At 38.4% G+C, this 23,687-nt stretch overlaps 2 protein-coding genes across 3 annotated transcripts; one reads left to right on the top strand and one right to left on the bottom strand.

Moving 5' to 3' along the window:
* Positions 1–49: 49 nt before the first annotated feature.
* LOC139949671 (epidermal retinol dehydrogenase 2-like) lies at positions 50–15,045 on the bottom strand. The gene is made up of 6 exons (XM_071948140.1): positions 14,924–15,045; positions 8,107–8,284; positions 6,167–6,311; positions 5,380–5,621; positions 4,035–4,151; positions 50–2,936 (listed from the first exon to the last, which is right to left on the bottom strand). The coding sequence occupies exons 1-6, from the start codon at positions 14,931–14,933 to the stop codon at positions 2,837–2,839; spliced, it is 792 nt and encodes a 263-aa protein (XP_071804241.1). The 5' UTR covers positions 14,934–15,045; the 3' UTR covers positions 50–2,836.
* LOC139949669 (V-type proton ATPase subunit H-like) lies at positions 10,488–23,240 on the top strand. 2 transcript variants are annotated; one of them, XM_071948138.1, is made up of 12 exons: positions 10,488–10,638; positions 12,248–12,420; positions 13,427–13,616; positions 14,222–14,335; positions 14,984–15,186; positions 15,859–15,966; positions 16,361–16,445; positions 16,881–17,059; positions 17,487–17,612; positions 18,064–18,165; positions 18,530–18,643; positions 20,441–23,240. In XM_071948138.1, the coding sequence occupies exons 1-12, from the start codon at positions 10,585–10,587 to the stop codon at positions 20,475–20,477; spliced, it is 1,485 nt and encodes a 494-aa protein (XP_071804239.1). In that variant the 5' UTR covers positions 10,488–10,584; the 3' UTR covers positions 20,478–23,240. The 2 variants fall into 2 exon arrangements, with proteins under 2 accessions (XP_071804239.1, XP_071804238.1); XM_071948137.1 differs by lacking the exon at positions 20,441–23,240 and having other exon boundaries at positions 18,530–20,412.
* The last annotated feature ends 447 nt before the right edge of the window (positions 23,241–23,687 follow it).

Genomic DNA, 23,687 nt, shown 5'->3' with positions numbered 1-23,687 from the left:
GTTTTTTCCTGGTTCGAGGACGAACTTGGGGTAATTGTGTGCCCACGTTCGTCCTGGAAAATATATAATACGCAACATCGGGGTCGACCCAGGGAAGCTAAACGAACGCACCCTATATAACATCAAAAGCCCCTCCAAAAATAATACAAAGATTGCAAGTGTAAAATAAATAGAGACTTTACTAATAAAAGGCCAAAGATGCAGGCGCACATTTCACTAACAAGATTAGTGAAATCGATACTTTGCAATAATGTGTTCATGAATGTTTATCCTTTTTAAAATGCCATGACTGTACAGAAAACCTCACAAACCCACCTCCAAAACAGAGAGTTGTGTCCAAAAGGATTGTTTGTGCTGAGGACATGCGGTCATTGCCAAGCAATGAATTTAAAATATTTGTGAGTAGCCTAGAATTGTAGCCGAGTTCCATGAGTTCGTAAGCACAACTACATGTACTTGCTTGAGTAAAAGTACAAGTTTTGGAACAATACATTTTTTTTAAATGTGAATACAAGTAGTTATTGGTGTGCTCGAGTGCAAGTGCTTTCTAAGATTCCAAGTTCTAGTACCGGTAAACGTAATCGTCTTATGTTACAAGTATTTTCCTAAGAAAACTAGTACCTTTCCTTCCTTTTATAGTATGAGCCCAAATTCTTTTCCCGAGTATGAGCCCAAATTATTTTTCTTGAATATGAACTCAGATCTTTTTTCTTGAGTAAGAGCCAATATTCTTTTTCATGAGTGTGTACAGGTTTAAGTCAAGTATATATTATCTTTTGTTTTTCCTGTTGGTACCAGTTCGAGTGAGCTCCCACCAGTACAGAGAAAGTACTCAAATATTCTTAGATCTGCCATTTTGTTTACCAAGATCGGATGTAAATTCTACCAATATAGTTTACTCTGAACTTTTTACATACACGTACCAATATATTAGCTTACGTTAAATGTATCGCTTTATTACAAGTTAAATTCATAAATACTTCATCAGGTTTATCTACAACCATAGGTAAAACTGTTCAGCACTAACCTTCATTTTTCTTCAATACAATGTCCCCTCTGTCACAGTTTTCTCACTGTCACTCACATGTGCCTTTTGTTGCATGACAACAATTCTACATAAAAAGCCATCAATAAAAACTCTAAGGTAATCACATTCTCATAAAATATCCCAATAATTTACACCTCGATTGTAAATAAAATAAATTCGATACAAACGATTAATCACGCACACACGCACCCGCGCACACCAACACAATGAGTACCCTGACAAATAATAGTAAAACCAAAACAACTTTATCAGAACCAAATCAAAACCAAAGACAAAAACACACAGGCATTCTGTACAAGGTATGACAATGCATACCCATATCCCATGTGGGATATGTACTTCATTTATACCCAAATGATAAATACATTGTACCTCATATACCTTTAAATTACCCCAGCAATGGGTAAATACTTTAACCCAAATATACTTTATCCATACTAGGATATACTAGGGGTAAACTATCCCAGTCAGGCTATAAAAGTTACCCTATTTTAGAAGCCTCGTCTTCTTGATCTTTAAAGGCATGGACACGTTTGGTAATTGTCAAAGACCAGTATTCTCACTTGGTGTATCCCAACACACACCAGTCATACATGTATACATACATAAAATGACAAACCTGTGAAAATTTCAGGCTCAATTGGTCATCAAAGTTGCAAGAGAATATGAAAGAAAAAACTACCTTGTTGTCAGATTTGTGTGTTTTCAAATGCCAATCAAAAACTTCAGGTCTGAAATCTTAACATTAGAGTGAGAAACTACCTCTTTCTCAAAAACTATGTTACTTCAAGGAGCCATTTTTCACAATGTTTTTTAATATTAGCAGCTCTCTATTGTCTCTATTGCTTGTAATTAATGTTATCAAGTAAGTTTTTTATGCTAATTACTTTGAGTAATTACCAATAGTGTCCAGTGCCTTTTAAACTACCTCGTTCAGAATACAAAAAAATACCCCAATCAGGTATGTCCTCACCCAAAAAGGATAATCATAATCCCCAAAACGGAGATCTGTGAGTCTTACTGTGATCATCCCTCCAATAATAAAATACTCTTTGGTTCAAATGCGAAAAAAAAAAAAAAACATCTGTGCGTACATCTGACTTGTCGTTCATTGGTTTGTGCTCTAAAAATTGAGGTAAAATTGAGGTAGTTGGAACAATCTCCGTCCCTGAATACCACAATCTATGATGGTTCCACGACCTTCAAAAAGGCCTTCAACTTAGGTACGTAAATCTTTATTTCGTATCTCAAATTGTGCTGTCATGATTTGAGTAAAGCACCCATTAACTATTGAACCTAAACCTGCAGAATGCTGTCTTTGAGGCAATTCGTGGGCGCTGCCATTTTAGTTGTACAGCAAACATCGTTTTCCCATTGGCTTTTCTGCTTACAGTCGCCTAGTCTTGGCACTCTATGCCCACGGCTGACATAGAGGGCGTTTCCAGCAGACAATGAAGACAACAATCTTCGTCCCTATACCACAATCCTACTAGGCATGGTGCCTTTCTAGATGATGGTGCCAAGCCGAACATCTGACGTCACACTTTGGTGTTCACGATTAACACTGGCCTTCAGAACCTGCTGGTTACCTGCCAGATGACCTTTGACCTACCTCTTTTTTGCATGACATAGTGCTGTGTGTAGTACAAGTCTTTATGATTGTCCAAGTAAATCATTGGGTTTGTAAGACTGGTGCCTGTCTTTACCCTTAGTGATAACGGCAGGGGACGAATCTAACAACAAAATTAGCTCAGCTTTTCCCTGTGTTCTGTTCCCATCCAGCAGAGACTACAGTAAACTACTGTTCTTGGATCCTTTGATGTTCTTCATGATGTCCATTCCGGTGGAGAAAGATACTATTGCATTGAATGCACCCACAGGTAAAACTCTGAAAGGTTAATGAAAAAAAAGAGAAAACTGTTCAGGGTTTAGGGGACCCTGTCAAGATTAGTCAAGGACAACCAGCGAATAAGTAATGTCCAGGAAAAGCGCGCTGGTAATTAACCTTGTTTGAAATTGGGTATCAGAAAAGCCATGGTAGAAGTACACTATACCTGGGGTTACTTTTGTTTACAAACAGCAGAGACTGAAATTGCTATATAGGGTGTTGTGGCCGAGTGGATAAGAACACCGAACTCAAGCTCTGGTGCTTCTGTTCAGCAGAGTGTGGGTTCGAATCCTGGTCGTGACACTTGTGTCCCTGAGCAAGACACTTAACTATAATTGCTTCTCTCCACCCAGGGGTAAATGGGTACCTGTGAGGGCAGAGATGGTTCTTGTGATTGATTTAGCCGAGTAGCGCATATTAATGTTGCACAGGTTGTATACTCCCCAACGGGGAGCTGAGATGGTTTAAGGAGGGATTTAAGGCCCAGTGACAAGGGGTAATAATGTGAAGCGCTTTGGGACGCCCTGCTGGTGTGAAAAGCGCTATATAAAAACAGGTTATTATTTTTATTATTATACTGGAAAACAAAGCAGGGGGTCTCTACATGTCACACTAAAAAATCACACTTCACATAATGACCTCTAAACCTTCCAGATCACTCAAAAACTGCAAGTTTGTTTATACTACATTTAATCAGCCAGTCAAACCGCACAGCGGTCAGAGATGTGCATTATAAACTACAGGATCGAATTGAACGTACTCTTCCAAAAACCAATGATGTACCATCCATTTATGATACGTAGTATGTTTCTTGACAATTAAAGAATTGGAATGATTGTGATCTTCCAAAAACACTTGATGTACCCTCCCTGTATGACATGTCTCTTGAGTTGAAACTAGAAGATTGCAATCAATGACTCTTCCTAAAACCAATTATGAACCATTCCTTGATGTTTTGCTTAAAAAGACACAAGTGTCAAGACCAAGGCCTCAAGCCCACACTCTGCTGAGTAGAAACACCAGAGCTTGAGTTTAGTGTGCTTGACCTCTTGCCTGCTTATGAAATAAATCAAGGGAGTTAATGGTTAATGTACTTACGCTTTTAAGATTGGTGTGAACTGCATGTACCATGGAATAAATATAACCTCTTGATCTTGGAGAATGCCTTTCATGATCTCACTTATTGCATACTTGGGTTGCAACGGCGATGGAAACCTGACAAGAAAATTTGGTAGGATTTGAAACTTTGCATGGTGGAAATACGATTTAGAAAGGTTTGCTGTAACACCATGTAATGACTATCTCTAATGAGTTGGGGTGGTTCTGAAAAGAACCGTTGATTTCAACTCGACGTTTCGATCAGTATGCTCTGATCGTCTTCTGGAGATAAAAAAAAAATTAGTCAATATCACAAAAAAGCAACAACAATAGAGCTCAGGATTGGCACCCAACCATAGTTTTACCTGCAGCAGGTGCAACAAGGCCTGTCACTCCAGTATCAGACTGGACAGCCACAGCAGACGCTGCAGCACTAAAACAGACTGACCAACAGTGCAATCGCCATTGTCTTTTTATTCTTTTTTTCCAGGACGAACGTGGGCAGATAATTACCCCAAGTTCGTCCTGGAAAAGTCGCCTTTATTTTTCCCAGGACGAACATGTGCAGATAATTACCTACGTTCTTCCCGGGAAAAAAAATCACTCAACCTTCTCGGGGTGACGTCAGTGCACCTAAGCCAGCCCCAAGTGACCTGATGCCCCAAATATGAGCCCCGGTCATAATTTAATAATAGTCAGGGCTTGAACTTGGGCAAAATATCCTCATGACTTGTAACCCCAGAATCTTCCATGGGCCAGGATTTTATTTACAAGACCAGAAATGAACTGACAAGACACTAGAATCAAAAGGAGAAGATGGAATTATCATCTAAACTGTTTTATTTGAACAACACTATGAGAAGATTTATCTCTTCAGTTTTATGGGTGATACTCGGCAGAATTAAAAGATATTTGTGAGACTCAAGCTCAACATTTGATATTGATTATAATAAAAAAAATAATAAAAAATAAAAAAAAGACTACTGGACTTGTCCTGTCTTGAGTTTGCTGGCCCGACACTGAACTCACTGGCCTTGAGCCAGTGGTGCAGTGTATAATTCAAGCCCAAATGTACCTAGCCTGAAGGTCTGACGTCATTCTTCGAGGCTCGTGAATAACGCCAGAGACCGGCATCAAAAACTGGCGTGTGGTTTAACCTTTGATCTCAGTCATGTCACAAAGAGATACGCAGTCAAATTCTATTGCGGACTGCTTACTGTTTAGGCGTATTGGGTGCACGTTTATCTAATATATTTGTATCCAGTGGAATCACTGGATCTGAGAAGCTGGGACCTGTCTATATCCTTGCGGATAAAGACAGGGGCCCAGTCTGAAATAGACCTACCTTGACTTTGCTCCTTCAAACATCCCCCGATCCAGCAGTGAGGGACAGACAACAGACACCTTAATATCCTTCTTCATCTGTGAGAGCTCACAGTGTAGAGCCTCCGAGAAACCCACACTGGCAAACTTGCTGGTGCTCAGGTCGACGAGTCCACCGATACCGATGAAGCCGGTTAGGGAAGCGATGTTGACAATGTGGCCATAGTTCCGCTGTTGCATTCCTGGTAGGACAGCCTTGGTCATCTGTGGTTGAGAATGAAAACATCAGATATGTGAGTGTGATACAATACATTGTAAAACCGTGATGACAGAGAAAACTGTCCTTGACTGTGTAACATAACTAGAGTTTAAAGGGCCTTTCAGAAAAATCAAGATAAATTTTTTATTTTTGTTTTCTATATCTAAAAAGCCCTGAATGAGCTTTCGCTACACTACCATACAGATTGCATTGCCACCCATTCATCTTCGAGGGAAGGCCTACGGCCAAACAGGGTCGCAACTCGTCTTATCTTCTCTAATGAGTAAAAAAAAACGGATAGGCGATGGATCAGTGTTTGAGATTTGGCCAACTCTCAAGGAACCAGTACCACACACTATAAGATCCTCACCAACAGTTAATGCTTTCAAGCGCAATCTCAAAACCCATTTATTCTAGTGTTCACATGACTGACGTTGTTTCTTGTTTGCTTGTGTAGCGCAATGATAATTTTTGGAATTGCACTACATGTACATACATAAGAGCTGTTATTATTATTATTTACACGACATTTAAAAGGAAGAATTTTTACCCAAATTGAAGCCATGATATTAAGATCCATGACTCGTTGAATGATTACATCTGGACAGTCTTGTAGTCTCCGTGCACTGACAATCCCAGCGTTGTTCACTAAAATATCAACATTCCCGACATCTCGCAACACGTCAGCCATGACCCTGTGGCAATGAAAATCACAACTATTTAAAGATCCTTTAAAGGTAAACAGTTCAGTTAAAAGTATTATACAGGATTGGTACGGATAAGTATTGTCATCTAGTTACTGAAACACAATTTCTTGATTTGTGTAATTCGTAAGACGTTAAAGGCAGCGGACACTATTGGTAATTGTCGAAGACTAGCCTTCACAGTTGGTGTATCTCAACATATATGCATAAAATAACAAACCTGTGAAAATTTGAGCTCAATTGGTCATCAAAGTTGCAAGATAATAATGAAAGAAAAAAACACCACTGTGACACGAAGTTGTGTGCATGTAGATGGTTGATTTTGAGACCTCAAGTTCTAAATCTGAGGTCTCAAAATCAAATTCGTGGAAAATTACTTCTTTTTCAAAAACTAAGGCACTTCAGAGGAAGCCGTTTCTCACAATGTTTTATACTATCAACCTTTCCCCATTACTCGTCACCAAGAAAGGTTTTATGCTAATAATTATTTTGAGTAATTACCAATAGTGTCCACTGCCTTTAAACCAATGTTTGTATGAGAGAGATTGGACGTTGCCAGCTTGGTGTTTATATCCCCTGTGGGAGTTTGCCAAGTTCCCTTGATGGGAAGATCATTCAAACAAACAAACACACAAAATAATTTTTTTATTTTAGTTTGCAATCTTACAGGGTCCAATTCCGTAAAGCCTCTTACTTACAAGTGTAAGCTTTAATTTGAGCCACATAAAAAAAAAAATAGGCAAAAAATAATATTTAGCCATTGTGAAAGACTCTGCTACGGGAGAAACGTCAGACCATTAACCATTTTTTGCGTTTATACCATAGGTCCATTTGTTTGGTAAGTTGATTGCAAAAGCTTATTCTTTTTTCTAAAAAAGAAATAATAAAAACATCCACAATTACTAATAGTCTGTTTGACTTGTTTTTGAAACATTGCCGTACAATAAAAAATGATGAGAGCAAACTTGCTGTTCAAATTGTTGAGTTGTTACATTTATTTATTTATTTATTTATTTCTATTCATAAATACCCCAGACAGTTTCACTATACTCCTATTGGTGGAGAGCTTGCTCGTGGGGTGTTTAAACGGTTGATAATGACCACCTAGAGCTGTTTATAACCGGCTGGCTTCCGCGTGTTGGGCGCACGCGTATGCCAATATTATCACGCCCAACTCATAGCTATTAGTAACAGCGCGTAATCTATTTCTTAGCACACGCAGGTAATTTATTTCTAAGCATGTGCGCGTACACACAACCCACGCACATCAAACCGATTCTTCACAAAGTGTTTGAAAAAACTACTTCAAACCTCAAATTTTCAATTGTCAAACTGTCTATTAATTGTATTTTTTTTTAATTTTTTAACAAAAGGGCATATGAACAGGAATAAAAGAGTAGTGACTCGTTCTTAAACTGCCGTTTAAAACCTTGCAGGATCGTTGCCGTGCGATAAAGGCCCTCACACCGCAACGACCCTGCCGGTTTTAAACGGCCGTTAAAGAACTCGTCACTACCTTTTTATTCCCTTATTAATTATGGTTGTGAAGCCAATGATTCCCAGAAACGCAAAGTCAATTACTTTACTTCATGTACAAGTACAAAACTCAATCACTATACTAGTCAAGAACCCTATGGAGAAAGGACAAGGAAGGAAGTTTCAGTTTAATATCTGGGAGTGGGAGGAAAACCTCAAGAGAAATATTCCAGGGAAACCCATGTTTGTTTCCTTTATGCTTTAAAATGAGATCACTTTGACATTATCAAATTTGTGCTTGTTTACTTACCTATTAATCTCATCTCTTTTTGTTAAATCACACTGGTATATTTTCACAGCCTGGCCAATGTCTCTTATGCTATCAGCTAGGTTTGCACATCCATCTGCATCCAAATCAACCAGTATTAAATTGGCTCCACGAAGAGCAAACTCCCAAGCTAGCATACGACCAATATTATTTGCGGCACCTAACAAAATAAAAATGTTTAGTACAGGTTAAGAGATCTTGTTTTCCCAAACAAACAAAGCTTTCAAAGCACCAATTGTATGAACCATAAAACAAATCATCATCATCATCATTTAGCGGTCGCAACCGAGATTCCATGCACAACGTCACGCCAGAGGTGTTTATCCCTCATCATGTTTGGAAGGTCCACGATTTCAGCCTCCGTATCTCTCCCGATCACGTCGATGTAGTTGAGTGGTCGAGGTCCTCTATTAGGGCACGGTAGTCTCCAGTCTCGATGCTCTCTACACGGGCTCTGAAGAAGACCAGCTAATCAAACAACACAATTATTAAGTTTTATATTTAATGACTTTGGATGAATAAATTAATTTTATCAAAAGTAACGTTTTTAGACAAATGGTAACTAAACCAGCGATGCCTCATGAGTGAACTTAATCAATGCAGCTGGCAAGCATGAGGAAACCTGTAAACCCAGGGTGTTTGCTATGTAAGCTAGAAACACAAGGGTAAACATTAGTTGTAGGGCACTGTATTGTACAGCACTGATCAGGGCTCAAATTTGGGGGGAACAATCTACAAGACTACAGGGCGTGTTAAAACTTTAACTTGACCAGAATTTTACAAGACCGGAATCAAAATGAAAGAACACTATGTACATAGTTTCACATTTGAGAGCTTTATTTGGCTCAAGCACTCAGAGAAGATTCATCAAATTTTTCTTCAATAATCAATAGAATTGAAAAATATTTGTATTTGGACCTGTTTATAAATGAAAAAATGCAGCAAAGTTTTATTGATGTTATTAATGTAAACTGTGCTAAATACGACCTAGTTATTATTATAAGTAGCCCACAGTTCAAGAGCTCCATACATATGGTACTACTAAAATAGTTTAGTGTTATTTATAGTACTAGCATATTAAGCACTTATACAGCTACAGTTGTTGATTATGACAGCTACATGTACTTATGTACTTGTGCTTGACTTTTGGACCGTACTGGCATGATTTCAACAAAGTTCAGATAGAGGCTGCACTCATTCATTCTGATCCTCAAGTTTATCAGATCGGAAGAAAAACACATTTGAACCACCTTTGACTGTTTGCATAGCAGATAACATGGGTTCAAATATATAGTTCCACTATAGTATTATTCCGCACTGTGCACACCGCTTGAACTTACCACTAAACCACTGAACCACCGCAACAAATACTGGTCTATGTATCCAACCCAAACTTTGTTACTAAACAAAACAATCTTTCAAATTTCTTAGAATCTATGTTATGTTTTATGTTTTTTTAATAAATGTTAGACGTTACTTTAGGGAAACATCATTGGTAATTTTGGTAAGCTAAAAATATTTGTTTAACAACTTTGTTATTTTCAGATATTTTATGGCACTATAATTTTAAAGTGCAGGCCTGCATCTTTGTTTACATTCTGCTTTTTTTGTAAATCTGTCTTTTGATAATTAGTTATATACTAATGATTACTAAAGTTATGATGTCAATTGTGCCTGGCATTCTTTTTTTTTTTATGCAAAAAGTTCACCAAGCATTGTGAAAATGATTCTGAATCTTGGTGATGATCTTACTTTGAAAGAATAATTCCCTAGCTAGGTGTGAACAGAGTCTGACTTGAGTCAAGTTAAAAACTATTACCTTAAAGCCATTGGACCCTTTCGGTTCAGAAAAAAAAATAAAAGTTCACAGATTTACAAATAACTTACAGAAGGCAATGGTGAAAGACTTCTCTTGAAATATTATTCCACGAAATGCTTTACTTTTTTGAGAAAACAGCAAAACAATATAATTTCTCGTTAACGAGAATTACGGATTTATTTTAAACACATGTCATGACACGGCGAAACGCGCGGAAACAAGGGTGGGGTTTTCCGTTGTTTTCTCCCGACTCCGATGACCGATTGAGCCTAAATTTTCACAGGTTTGTTATTTGATATAGAAGTTGTGGTACACAAAGTGTGGGCCTTGGACAACACTGTTTACCGAAAGGGTCCAATGGCTTTAAGTTTATCTAACTCTAATTTTACTAACAACATACAAAAACACAAAGTAAAGATAATTATAAAAATAAATATATTTTACTAATAAATAGTAACAAAGTAAATGGTATTAAATTAATGAGTAATCATTCCTTTAAAATTCGCGCCCTGCAAAAGCCAGCTTGTATATCAGGAAATAACTCAACATTTTAATCTCTACCAGTTTCCAATGACAGCAAAAATACTTTACCTGTGACAAGAACATTGCACCCAGCAATATTCTTCCGTGCCCGGGGGAAGATGAACCGGAAACACGCAGCGAGTATGGAGAGGAGCACCCGCTTGAACAGAACGGTGAGCTCGATCAGAAAAGATATCAGGGAAAACGGGGAAAAGAAGGAACTTGGTTCCGTCGCCTCAAAAGTCTCTTGTGATCCTGCAGTAGACATCGTTTTACACATTTCCTTGTTACTACTTCCACTTTGAACTTATTAATTTGTTTCATTAAATATTACTCAGCCATCGAAAATAAAAGTAAACGCTGCAATATTGATATGACGTTATTTTTAGCAAATTTTTCTTTTTTGGTATCCTCTCCAGTCTCTGTTTAATACGTAACATGAGATCTCTAATTTCGGCACTGTTGGGCGCGATCGGTCAATCTGCGCGATCAACCGATCGCGCTGCGCTATCGACCGATCGCGCTGCGCTATTGAAATATCTATTGGTTGCGCAGCAATCGGTCGATCGCGCAGCAATCGGTCGATCGCGCAACAATCGGTCGATCGCGCAACAATCGGTCGATCGCGCAACAATCGGTCGATCGCGCAACAATCGGTCGATCGCGCAACATTCGGCAACGAACATGCGCGATCAACCGATCGTGCGGGAATGGCTCGGCGCGATCGGCCGATTGTGCAGGAATGATTTTGCGCGATCGGCCGATTGTGCAGGAATGGTTATGAGTGATCGGCCGATTGTGCAGGAATGGTTTTGCGCGATCGGCCGATTGTGCAGGAATTGTTTGGCGCGATCAGCTGATGTTCAGGGGCCGAATTTACAAAGATGTAACATTGTTTGTAACTGCAAATCAATCGTAGTATGACGTCACTATATAAATCACTATGGTGATACTAAAAATTTGTCCTGCTATGAATTTTATTGCTTTGAGAAATTGCCCCAAGGAATAGTTTACCTGCACGATCGGTCGAACGCGCAAACCCATTCCTGCACGATCGGTAGATCGCGCAAAACTTTTCCTGCACGATCGGTTGATCGCGCAAAACTTTTCCTGCACTATCGGTCGATCGCGCAAACCCATTCCTGCACGATCGGTAGATCGCGCAAAGCCTTTCCTGCGCGATCCGCTGATAACGGGAAAAAAATACTCGTAGCGCAATCGGTCAATCGCGCAAATATGTCATTGCGCGATCGACCGATTGTTGCGCGATCGACCGATTGTTGCGCGATCGACCGATTGCTGCGCGACCAATTGATCATAATTTGATCGTTCAATAGCGCAGCGCGATCGGTTGATCGCGCAGATTGACCGATCGCGCCCAACAGCACCACTCTACTATTTTTTTGGTAATAAACTGGCCACCACGCGATTGACATTAGGCTGTGAAATTTATTATTTTTTGAGAGACTACAAACAAATGATTATTTTTAATGGTAACTTTGTTGTTTCAAATTTAAACTGAAGTTGTTTATTTGCGGAATTTAGAATAATTTCTAAACAATATGTAGTAAAAAACCCACACTACTCCAAGGTTTTTATTGAGTGACTGTCACAAGTTTAATACGGAAGGAAAAACTGTCATTTGTAAACCCACCAACAGAGGGCACTGTTACACTTTTCTGGTGATTAATTCATTCACACATCACATGATATTTATTTTTATCCGATCCAGTAGATCCAAAATAAGAAGGCGGATAACTGATTTCTTTCTTAAACTTTAAGAGCCTGGATCGAACTGTTGAAATGTCCACTTTTGTGGAAAGCATGGAGAGTGGATTTGAAGCCGAAAATTCAGATGCTGTGACTGGACCGGACAATTTACCACCCTTAAACCTGTTCGAGAAAGAGGCAAATGATGTGAGAAATCACCGAGTGCCATGGCAATCCTATGTAAAGTGAGTATTTTATTTATTAGTTCTTGCATTGCATCTATTTCGTAAAAAATCCCACAACCCATAAAATCGTCTGTGGAGTGTGGACAAGCAAGACAGTGCTAGTTATGATGATGATCAGCATATTATTTAATGTTATTCAATGAATCAAAGCAACTTTTAAACTTAAAATTCAACTAGCGGCTATGTTATTTAACTGATATGCCCCAAATGCAATCAATATCCAAGATCGACTACAATCATTAATCAACCTCTACGCTAGTTGCTAAAACCTATCCCTCCTCCCAACGCCGTCGGAGGAGGGCTACGTTACGGTATCTCTAGCTCTAAGCTAATTACAAAAAAGTAACATGCCAGATCATAAAACTTAGGGCATGGATGATTATGATTAATTATTGTAACTAATTTTGTTTCAAACTATTCTCAAGAGTAATTCGATATTTTCACACATTTTTGCAATCCTTTTAAATAAATAAATCAAGTGAATTTCAGCTGATTGGCGAGTAGCCCTTAAATGAGGGCTACTAATACTATAAAGCTGTACTGTAGTGTTGACTTTTAACTCCAGTGATTTAAAACAATAATTTTTTTCTATAATAATATATAGAAGAGTTTGCGGTAACACCATGTAATAACAATCTCTAAATGAGTTGGGGTGGTTCTGAATAGAACCGTTGGGTTAACTCGACGTTTCGATCAGTATGCTCTGATCGTCTTCTGGAGAATCTCCAGAAGACACAGAAGACGATCAGAGCATACTGATCGAAACGTCGAGTTAACCCAACGGTTCTTTTCAGAACCACCCCAACTCATTTAGAGATTGTTATTACATGGTGTTACCGCAAACTCTTCTATATCTTATCTCCACCATGCAAAGTTTCAAATCCTACTTATAATAATATAGGCCTAAAAAGAAAGCTTTCAACTAAATTTAAGTTAGCCAATATAAAACATCCATCAGTAAAAAAAAAATGCTTCATTTGTAGAAATAACTTTTGTTTATCTTCAGGGGGCAGATGATTTCACAAGAGGATTTCTCATTTATCCGAGACTACGACAATGCGAATGGTGAGAGACGGGATCAGCTGATTCACAACCTAGGACCTCAGTGCGCTAAGGTGTTCATCAGACTGACGGGACGCATTGCTAAGGAATCTACAGTGCGGTATATTCTAACCATGATTGACAGTATGCTCAAGGTATACTAAAAACACCTGTTACTTGATGCCCCCTCTCCGATTCATAAACCAATCTGAAGTTCTTCTCTCTATTGCCAATAAGAACCACACTAAGTCTAAGCAAGGAGCTGGAAATAGAATGACCAACACTAACAAAAACAATGTGTCTTTAAAAAAGTTTTCACAAGTCTGGAACGAAAGTACTGAGTATACAGTGCTTTATAATACACACCTGAGTTAGAGTAAAAACAAAATATATTCTTTATCACGATGCAAAAATAACATCTATTAATTGTTGCGATACCCACTGCTAAAACATACGACTTGAACTGCCTCTGGGGTAAAACATCTGCTAGCAATGTAAAGGTTGTGGGTTTGAATCCCACTCGAGTGATTTGCATGTGGTTTTTGTTTGTTCACAGAGCTTAGGCAAGTACTTGTAACACAGTTCTTAGACCAATCAGTGTAAGGGTAAAAACAAATTAAAAGGTGTCTTTCTGTTCCCCAAATTCACATATTCAAAGAGATAAACTCAGTGCTTTATCTTGAAGTTAAAGAAAATGTAGTAATGTGACTTTCCAACTCGATGCTTTACAAGAAAATGATTTTATGTGACTGTCTTGTAGGAGAAACCGGAGCGAGTCAGTATTTTTGTGGAGCATGGCAAGAAGACGAAGACGGCACCATGGACTCCATTTCTGAACATGCTGAATCGGGAGGATTCCTTCACTGTCAATCAGGTACTAAATAAATGGCAGAGTACTCCACTTTATTTTATTTTTTGGGTTTTCATTCCTCCTACTGTCCGACCATTCAATATCATCCACTGGACAGAGTGCTCCACTTTGTTCTATAATCTTTTTTTGTTTTGCAACCCTCCAAGTACTATTTCTATATAAACTATGTACAGACTGGTTGAATATTTATGTAAAACAAAGCAAGAGTTAAAACATACCTACGATTCAAGGTTTTTATTCAAGGTCTATTGCATGACTTGCACTCGCATGGTTGCGGGTTCGAATCATACAGAGCTAACCACTGTTTTCACAACGACTAGACCAAGTATTGTCGATTGTCGTCTAGTGACCGAATCAGGATAACTTGATTGGTGCTATTCATAACTATAGACGTTAAACCAATGTTTGTATGAGAGAGATTGGCTGTTGCCAGCTGAGCTCGGTATTTATATCCCCTTGTAGGAGTTTGCTGACTTCCCTTGACGGGAAGATCATCTCAACAAACAGACAATAAAAACCAAACAAAAAACTAAACAAACAAACAAACAAAACAAAAATTAAAAAAATAATACAAAAATTAAAACTACTCACGTTCTTCCATAGCATTCCATATAGTCCAATTCTGATTTCTGCTTCAAACTTTCCTGACAGGCATGCCGGATCATCACCAAGCTCGCCTGCTTCAGCCGAGACAAGATGAACGCCAACGATCTGAAATGCTTTTTCAATTGGATCAAGCATCAGCTGACTATGACTCTCAACGGCTACACACAGACGGTGGTGGAGAGCCTACAGCAGATGCTCAGATTGGACGTGTACCGGGTCGCCTTCATGGAGAACGAGGGAGTCAGCACGTAAGACAGAGTTTGGTTTAAGTTGGTCAACCTTTAGCCTGAACATCTGACGTGACATTTCGAGGCTCGTGAATAACGCCAGATACCTGCCTCCAAATCGGCGTGTACATTCACCTCTGACCTACATTCATTTCACATAGAGATATGCAGTCAAATTCTATGGCGGAGTCTACTGTTTGGGCATCTATGAAAAGCTCATGTCACTGTGCACGTTTATCCAAAAATTAATTATCCAATATCATTGAACCCAATGGAATCACTGGATCTAAATGGCAGGTACCTGTCTTTATCCTTGCGGATAAAGACGGGGGCTGTGTTTGGTCATAATCAACCCTTGAGTGTGATCCAAATAATTTCTGGTGGAACAAGTAATGATGGCAAACACTAGCAAAATAATGTTAGCCAGAGTGGTTTCTGGGTGTCTGTTGGACACCCTGTTTTAAATTGTCATGTGTCGCCTACATGTAAGTGGACAAAGTGGACGACATTTGGACACCCTTTTACCCAATCCTGCCGTGGTGCCTGGCAACAGACAGCCAACCTTAACAACAGTTGACATACAGAAATTTTTGAGTTGCCATACAATTTTCAAAATGGCAGAAAGCCAAGAAGACGATATCGTGTCATTACAATTGTCATTATTTTTATAAATCTTGTTTTCTTCTCATCTAGGATCCTTACAGTATTGGCCGGTAAAGTTAGCTTCCAGATCCAATACCAGCTGACATTCTGCATCTGGATGCTGACATACAATCCACAACTCTGTGCACAACTCAATAAGTAAGTCATTCAAAAGCATTTTGGTTTCCATGACCTGCCAACCCGTAGTTTTGTCCTGTTAAAACCGCAAACCCCCTTCTGTATTGGGTTCTTTTATATGCATTTATATACAGTTCAATTTCATCAAAATAACAGAGTTATGCAATTCTTGCTTATGAAAATAAATCAATAATACTCAAAAGCTTGTCTGTCTTGTGCATGACAGGTTTTTAAATCTGGTTGACTCACAATTCTAATTTGGAATTGTGACTTGGGTTGACTCACATTGACTGATGGAGTTTGGGTGACTCAAAGTGATTGATGGAGTGAGGTTGACTCAAAATGAGTGAGTGTGTTTAAGAAAAAGTTGACTCACATTGAGCGTTGTTTGTTTGTTTGTTTGTTTGTTGATCAGATACAGCATCATTCCTGTTCTTGCCGATATCCTGAGTGAGTCAGTCAAAGAAAAAGTCACAAGAATCATCTTGCTGGTCTACAGGGTAAGAACAAACAAAAGAAATAATCGCCATCCCACAACAGGGCTCAAATTTTACAGTAGAACTTAACTGACAGTCTTGTCTTTTAATTTATGTCTTTCTTTAAGCTTGTTGTTAAACTGTGGATTTTTTTTCCCAAATTCAACTCCTTGACAAGTTCTCAAAGAACAAATTATACACAGCAGAGATAGACAGTAGATATACATGTATACACATAGACCTTATCGCAAATACTCGGTATGCGCGCGTGAGGCGTGCAATGAGGTGCATGCTGGTCTAGCTAGTGATCAAGTTTGATCACTAGCTAGACCTGCATGCACCTCATTCAACAGTTGGTGCTTGCGCACAGGGTATTTGCGAAAAGGTCTATGGTGTTATCTTAAACTGGATGACATCGATACCTCTCAATGCAGCGCCTTAAAAACCTATACATTCCAGAATATGATTGAGAAGCCGGAGGAGAGGGAGGTTGTCCAAGAGAACGCCCTGGCTATGATCCAGTGCAAGGTCTTAAAGCAACTAGAGGTCCTCCTAGGTCAGAAGATTGAAGACCCGGACATCACTGAAGACATTGAGTTCCTCACTGAGAACCTACAGAAAAGTATGGTGGACTTGAGGTGGGTTGCTCCTTTGAAGTTTGTGTTTAAAGTAGATTGCTCCCTTAAGGGTAAGAAGTGAATGAGTTGGCAAGTCAGGGGTGGGATTTTTCAGGATTTTTTTATCAAAATCTCCTGACAAGTACTTTAAAATTTCCTTGAAAGAAGTAAAGCAATCGCCAGAGGGAGAACATGGTAAAGTGGACTTCAGATGGGTTGCCTCTTTAAATTATGAGAGCATGGTTAAAGAGCAAGACTAAAAGAGTTTTACTTTCTTTCCGAGGACCTACATGTACCTGTATGACAGCCTGGCGAACTCCACTAGTTGCCCTTTAAATAATGGGATCCATTTGTTGATAATTATTCCACATTCGCAGCTGGATGGTTTCTAAGAAGGAAAAGGAACATTTTGTAATTAACTATTCATGATGTCATGGTTTATTTAAAGCTCCTTTGATGAATATTCATCAGAGGTCAAGTCAGGTCGTCTGGAATGGAGCCCCGTGCACAAAAGTGAGAAATTTTGGCGAGAAAACGCCATGAGGTTGAATGAGAAGAGCTACGAATTATTAAAGTAAGTAAACCCATTTAAATCTGTTTTAAATAGTGTACGGTAAAAAACTAATTATATTCTTTATCCTCGATGCAAAAATATTATCTGTTAAATCTTTGACATACCCGCTGCTAACACATAGGATTCCAACTGCCAATAGCCACCGGGCTAGCTCGATGGTCTAGCTGTAAGACTAATGTAAAGTTCGTGGGTTTGAATCCCACCAAAGTGATTTGTCTGTGTTTTTTTTTTTCCAAAGAACTCTTGAAGGTACTCATTATACAGTGCTTAATCCACAACAGTGTAACGGTGAAAACAAACTACGAATCTATTTATTGCTACAAAGCTTTTGGATTTTCAACCAAAGTTCGAGCCCTGGCTCATCTATATTATTAGAATTTCATGACTCGCCCAAAGTCCTTTTATGTATTTGGGGAATATTTTGACGCAAACAGTTCTTTTTACGTTTTAGGATCTTGACCAGACTTCTTGAGACCTCCAAAGACCCACTGGTACTATGTGTTAGCGCTCATGACATTGGTGAATATGTCAGACACTACCCAAGAGGCAAAAAGTGAGTAAAATTTTGCCGATTTCAATTATACTCTTGATCAGAAAGGGTGAAGCTAAGTCTTTCTGCTAAGCAAAAATTCAGCAAGGAACCAGTCGCAAGCAAGTAATATCCTTTGCATAGTCTTTTAGCTGGTAATCTGTTTCAGCGTAGCAAGATTTGTCTGCGCTTAGCATATTTTATTTGTGCTTTATACAGCCTCATAAAGTGCACAGCCACAATTATGCGTGCTTGACTTTGTTGAATACAAGATCTGCAAAGAGTTGCTCAATATTTATCTGTTGTTCTGTTCGTGTCTCTGCAACAAAAAAGTGTGCCATGTTTGTGGCTGTGCACTGATACCTTTTTGTTGTTGTTGGTTTTTCAGCGTCGTTGAGCAGCTGGGTTGCAAGCACCTAGTGATGTCATACATGACCCACGAGGATCCCAACGTCCGCTACGAGGCACTCCTGGCTGTACAGAAACTCATGGTCCACAACTGGTATGCTCCAATAGGTTTGCCTATCACTGTACAACCTGATGAATAAATACATATTCACGAGGTTGTGGTTTGAATATTCATGCGGTGTCAGTGTTCAACCTTATGAATGAATACATAATCAGTAATTCATGAATAATAATGAGATGTCAGTGCTGATGAAAAAAAATACATATTCATGAGGGTGCACTTTGAATAAGCAAAATAAGCCAATGTCTGAACTTGTGAGTGAATGAATATTCATAAGCTTAATCATTTGTACATTCCATAGGTTAACCATCAATCGTGTTTAATGAATAAATAATACACTTGCATAATCGTGACACTTGCATAACTATCACTGACATCCTTGAATTGGTAGTAAATTGATGAAAGAAAAGTCATGTGCCTATATGTTTGTGAAAAAAATTAATAACTCATGATTAAAGTTAAATTATTAGAACAAAATAATACAAGTGTGTGGCAAAATTTGTGTACCTGTACAAAAGGACAAAGTTAAGTTCATCCTTTTCTGACCTTTGAATGGCGTATTTCCCACAATTTAACTTTCAGAATTATAGCATCTTGGAAATGTGATGTAGATGTCCCTAGCATGATAAATGTGTATTGATAATCAGAATCCTACTTTTGATATTGCTTGACATTTGAATGGGTATATACACTAACAAAGCCAATGTCTATTGAATGACGCATGGTGGTAGAAATACAGTTTAGTTTTTAGGCTGCCGTGGCACCACGCGGCTTGAAAACGCGTTCCCTGCACTGTAATAACTTGGAGACCATGTGCCTATGGTCTTGTCCTTGAAATTGAAGTCTGCATATTCTGAAATAATGAGGTATGCAAGGTTGGTCAATGTGCATGGAACCTTACAATACACAAGCATACTGAGGGTTCTTCTTGTTTGTGCAATCGAAATGTGTGTAGATTTTCAATTTTAATGAATCTTCCAAAACATGAAACTTTTGTTTTTGTTGCATTTGTTATCCATGCCTTGCCGCCGCATATTTTAGTTAAATTATCCACTTCCCTGGTCATGTTACTTTATAAAAAAATGCTTCCAAAAAACTTGCAGCTAAAATTTGAATTACGCTTCGCTTTTGTTGTAAAATGAGCATCAATTTCAAATCAAGCTAGTTCGAAATAGAAAGTAAAAATTGTATCACAAATCATGCTCTAAACTGAGTGATTAATATCAAGTTTTGTATATTTGAAATTTACACACAACTTATTTCATGGTGACATTTTGCTAAAAAGCAGCAAGCTGGATTTGTGCACATGTGAACGTTGGAATGGATGTCTGTAGTATAAATATTAGTACCAAGGAGATAGTGAAATGGATTGCAACATTGTCTATGATACGTTTTTGGGTAGTACCAAACAGTATTTAACCCTTTCATGCACCATTTATTAAGGTGATAAATTGATCATATGTTCGCATTAATTGTGTACTTGTTTCTTTTGCAAATGGCAAACCGTCCAAAACAGGTCATAATAGCACCCTCAAGAGTCCTCTTTCACATTCTCAAAGTTGTGTGGCCGTGCAATCTTTATTTTTCGTTTTACAATTGTTTTTCTGAAAGCATTTAAACCGGTCGCTAGCTACCGGTCCGCACGTGAAAGAGTTAATGTCTTCGAAGCATCCTTGTTCATTGTCAATCCTTTAATTAAGATTGTTTCAGTTTAGCGCCCCCTTCCTTACCACCACCCTCCCCGTGCATGTGCATTGTGTATCGTTTGCTGCTTGTTATATTTGTTTCTTCTTTCTCTTTTTTTTTCTTTCTCTATTTTTTTCTTTGCAGGGAATATCTAGGGAGACAAATGATGCAAGAAGTGTAACCATGACAACCAATGGTGCTGCCAAATGGAAACAAACTAGAACATGGAATAATATATGCGTTAGGGATTTCGGCGAAATTAGTAAAATTATTAGTATTAATGAAGTATTACCTTATTTTGATAAAACGAGACAGTACTTGAAGGGCCAGTTTTAGGGCGACCAGAATAGATGAGGAATTTTACATAATTGTTGGTTCAGTGCAGGTGGTAACTCTGTTTTGTTAAAAGGTCACATCTCGTTTGATATTTATACAACCAGTGTTTTTTACGACCCAGTGCAAGAAGTGTATATCATCACATCTGTGCAAAAATATCATATCTCCATTTTGCTAAAATGTTGTATCTTGCATAAAAATACTCTGTGCAAAAAACGCAATACTTCAGTACATCCTTGTTTCAGTCAATTTTAAGCTAGACATGACATTTTTACAATCTCAAGCTCGTGTGAAAAATAAGTGCTGTTTAGGAGATAAGGCGTTGTTGCATTTGTGTATCTTGTACAACACACACAACTAAATGGCTTGTTGCAAGAACCTTAAATCTTGCACAAAACATCCAAAAAGTTGCAGGGCGTAAGGTCGTACTTTGAAAACAACCAACAACCAAACAGAGGTTCAATACTCATGCTTGTGTTCTCACAGCTCCAAAATGTCTTGTGATTGAGGTTATCCACAAGAAACATTTGTCTTGTACTCTCACTCAATACCCGTACTCGGGGTAAAGTACTCACCCAAGACTCTGCAAGCAAGTGACTTGGTGCTAGAAGATTGTCGTGAATGTAGTAGAAGCTTACTCACACCACGCTGGCAGGGCTCGTTGGTGGAGGCTATAGACTTTTATCATGCTGTCACCATCTTGGTCATGTTCCATGTTTCCATAACAGTAATAAATGCTAACATTCACTGCGCAAACATGGCACCAGACTATTATTTCGTCCAGCCTTAGTTTGGTAACAATGAGTTGGCATGGAGTGAAATCAAGATGGCCACACCATAATAAAGGTCTATATAACCAGAGCTTGGTCCTGGTTGGCTCTTGATTTTATATTAGCCTTTGTAGTCATCTTGGTCTGTTTCTGAGAGGGGTCCAGTTGTTCTACTCCAGAGAATTATTTACCCTCTTCTCCAACAAGATTGTATCTTGCACAATAACATGTGTATGATATCCTGCAACATTTTAAATAATAAACATTATGTTGTACATGAAGTTCCAACAAATTTATGCAGTAAAAAATCGTCTTCTTTTAGTTTTCCACTGACAAGAATGTGCTGTGTAAGTCATCTATTTTGTGCCAGTTTGATTTGTAAAGTTTTCCCTCGAATAAAGGGTGCGTTCAATCAGCTTCCCAGTGTCAACCCGGCGGTGATCCCACGGGTGAGCCCCTGACAAGAGCTAATCGAATGATCACTCACCCTCTCAGGGTGACGTCATGCACCGCAGGCCAGCTCCAAGGTGACCCGTTCCACAAGCCGGGCACTGGGGCTGGCCCGGGTGAGCCCCTGGAATGTCGTCAGAGCTATTTGAACGTACCGGGGGCAGACTGTCGACCCGGGAAGCCATAAACGCACCCATTGTTAACTTTGCAAAGAAATGTGTGCTGCAATGATTGTATAACTTAACATGAGATTGCAAAGGGCGTGGGTTCGAATCCCACCCGAGTAAAATGCCTGTGATTTTTTTCACAGGACTCGGGGGGGAAAGTACCGAGTATACAGTGCTACACACATCGGTGTATATGAGTAAAAAACCAAAAATTAATATTGACATGAGATTGATATAAATGCTAATAGTTTTACACTTTACTTACATGGTAGGCCTACACATGTATAACGATGGTTGGTGGAAAACTTACCTTGAAATAGTGGCAAGGGAAGTGTTGGCAGCATGGTGTAAACTTTCATTCCTTTCATATCTTGTCTGTTTTATCAAATCATTCCATGTAAAACTTTATGCTAAAATACTCTAAAAGTATTGTTTCTGATAAACCCATGTCAACCCTCCTTCTGTCTGACCATTCAATTAGATGATAGACAAAAATAATATGCAATGATGGTATCCATGTGGTGAAAGTCTATAATATGCAGTACACACATTTACATGTAAACAGTTAGTTAAATACACAACCAAAGCATTTGAATTGTTTCAAATGGTTGATTAATTTGTCAATTTTGGAAGAATAGTTTTTTCCCAATTTTCACTACATAACGGTAAAAAGCTTTAGCCAAAATTGTGCAATATAGTATTTCATCTGTGACTATTTGTGTACTTGAAAGATGAAAGACTGTATCATCTTTCTTTGTTTTATTTATTTTGGTCTATGTTCTTTTAATTTTAAAGGAAAAAGTAAATCATTGTGTTTTGGAGGTCTTCAAATATAATTTTCTTGACAAACACTACCCCCTTTTGAAATGAAGTTTTCACAGGTTGGTTTAAGTGAATTTGTCTAGATTTATACGGTTCCAAAAACCAAAGGTTAAGTTTGACTTTTCAACATTAAATGGTGATATTGAAAAATAATTACCAATCCTTTGTCTTTAGGTGATGGGTTTTAGTTCTAGCTCTCAAAGTTCTTCCTTTGTTGGTTTTTCTTTCAAAAATTCTGTCTTATGGTAACAAGTAACCCAATTAGTATTATTCCCTAACCATGTAACAGTTGGAAACTGAATAAATATTATATATAAATATGTATGAAAAAATATATGTGGATATTAGTGATGAGAATAAATGCCTTATGAGGCTGTGACAAGTAAACAAAATGGTTTGTGAGGTTTGTTAAAGGCAGTAGACACTATTGGTAATTACTCAAAATATGTATTAGCATAAAACCTTTCTTGGTGACGAGTAATGGGGAGAGGTTGATGGTATAAAACATTGTGAGATACAGCTCCCTCTGAAGTGCCATAGTCTTCGAGAAAGAAGTAATTTTCCACGAATTTGATTTCAAGACCTCAGATTTAGAACTTGAGGTCTCGAAATCAACCATCTAAACGCACACAACTTCGTGTGACAAGGGTGTTTTTTCTTTCATTATTATCTCGCAAGTTTGATGACGACTGAGCTCAAATTTTCACAGGTTTGTTGTTTTATGCATATGTTGAGATACACCAACTGTGAAGGCTAGACTTCGACAATTACCAATAGTGTCCACTGCCTTTAATTGTGTCTCTTAAAGAAAACAGTTGTATTTTAAAGGGATTGTATTAGTTAGAG

Source organism: Asterias amurensis, chromosome 17 (genome assembly GCF_032118995.1).
Source record: "Asterias amurensis chromosome 17, ASM3211899v1".
Classification (NCBI taxonomy): domain Eukaryota; kingdom Metazoa; phylum Echinodermata; class Asteroidea; order Forcipulatida; family Asteriidae; genus Asterias; species Asterias amurensis.
This window is presented reverse-complemented; position numbering and strand designations above follow the sequence as displayed.

Bases quoted from the DNA above. Each gene is read 5' to 3' on its own strand.
- LOC139949669 (XM_071948137.1), top strand. From the start codon at position 10,585: ATGAACCGGAAACACGCAGCGAGTATGGAGAGGAGCACCCGCTTGAAC. The intron at 15,967-16,360 runs GTAAGTCATTCA...TTTGTTGATCAG, and splicing joins CTCTGTGCACAACTCAATAA to ATACAGCATCATTCCTGTTC. The intron at 16,446-16,880 runs GTAAGAACAAAC...TATACATTCCAG, and splicing joins TCATCTTGCTGGTCTACAGG to AATATGATTGAGAAGCCGGA.
- LOC139949671 (XM_071948140.1), bottom strand. The intron at 4,152-5,379 runs GTAGGTCTATTT...TTTTCTTGTCAG, and splicing joins TTTGAAGGAGCAAAGTCAAG to GTTTCCATCGCCGTTGCAAC. The intron at 2,937-4,034 runs GTAAGTACATTA...TTAACCTTTCAG, and splicing joins TTCACACCAATCTTAAAAGC to AGTTTTACCTGTGGGTGCAT.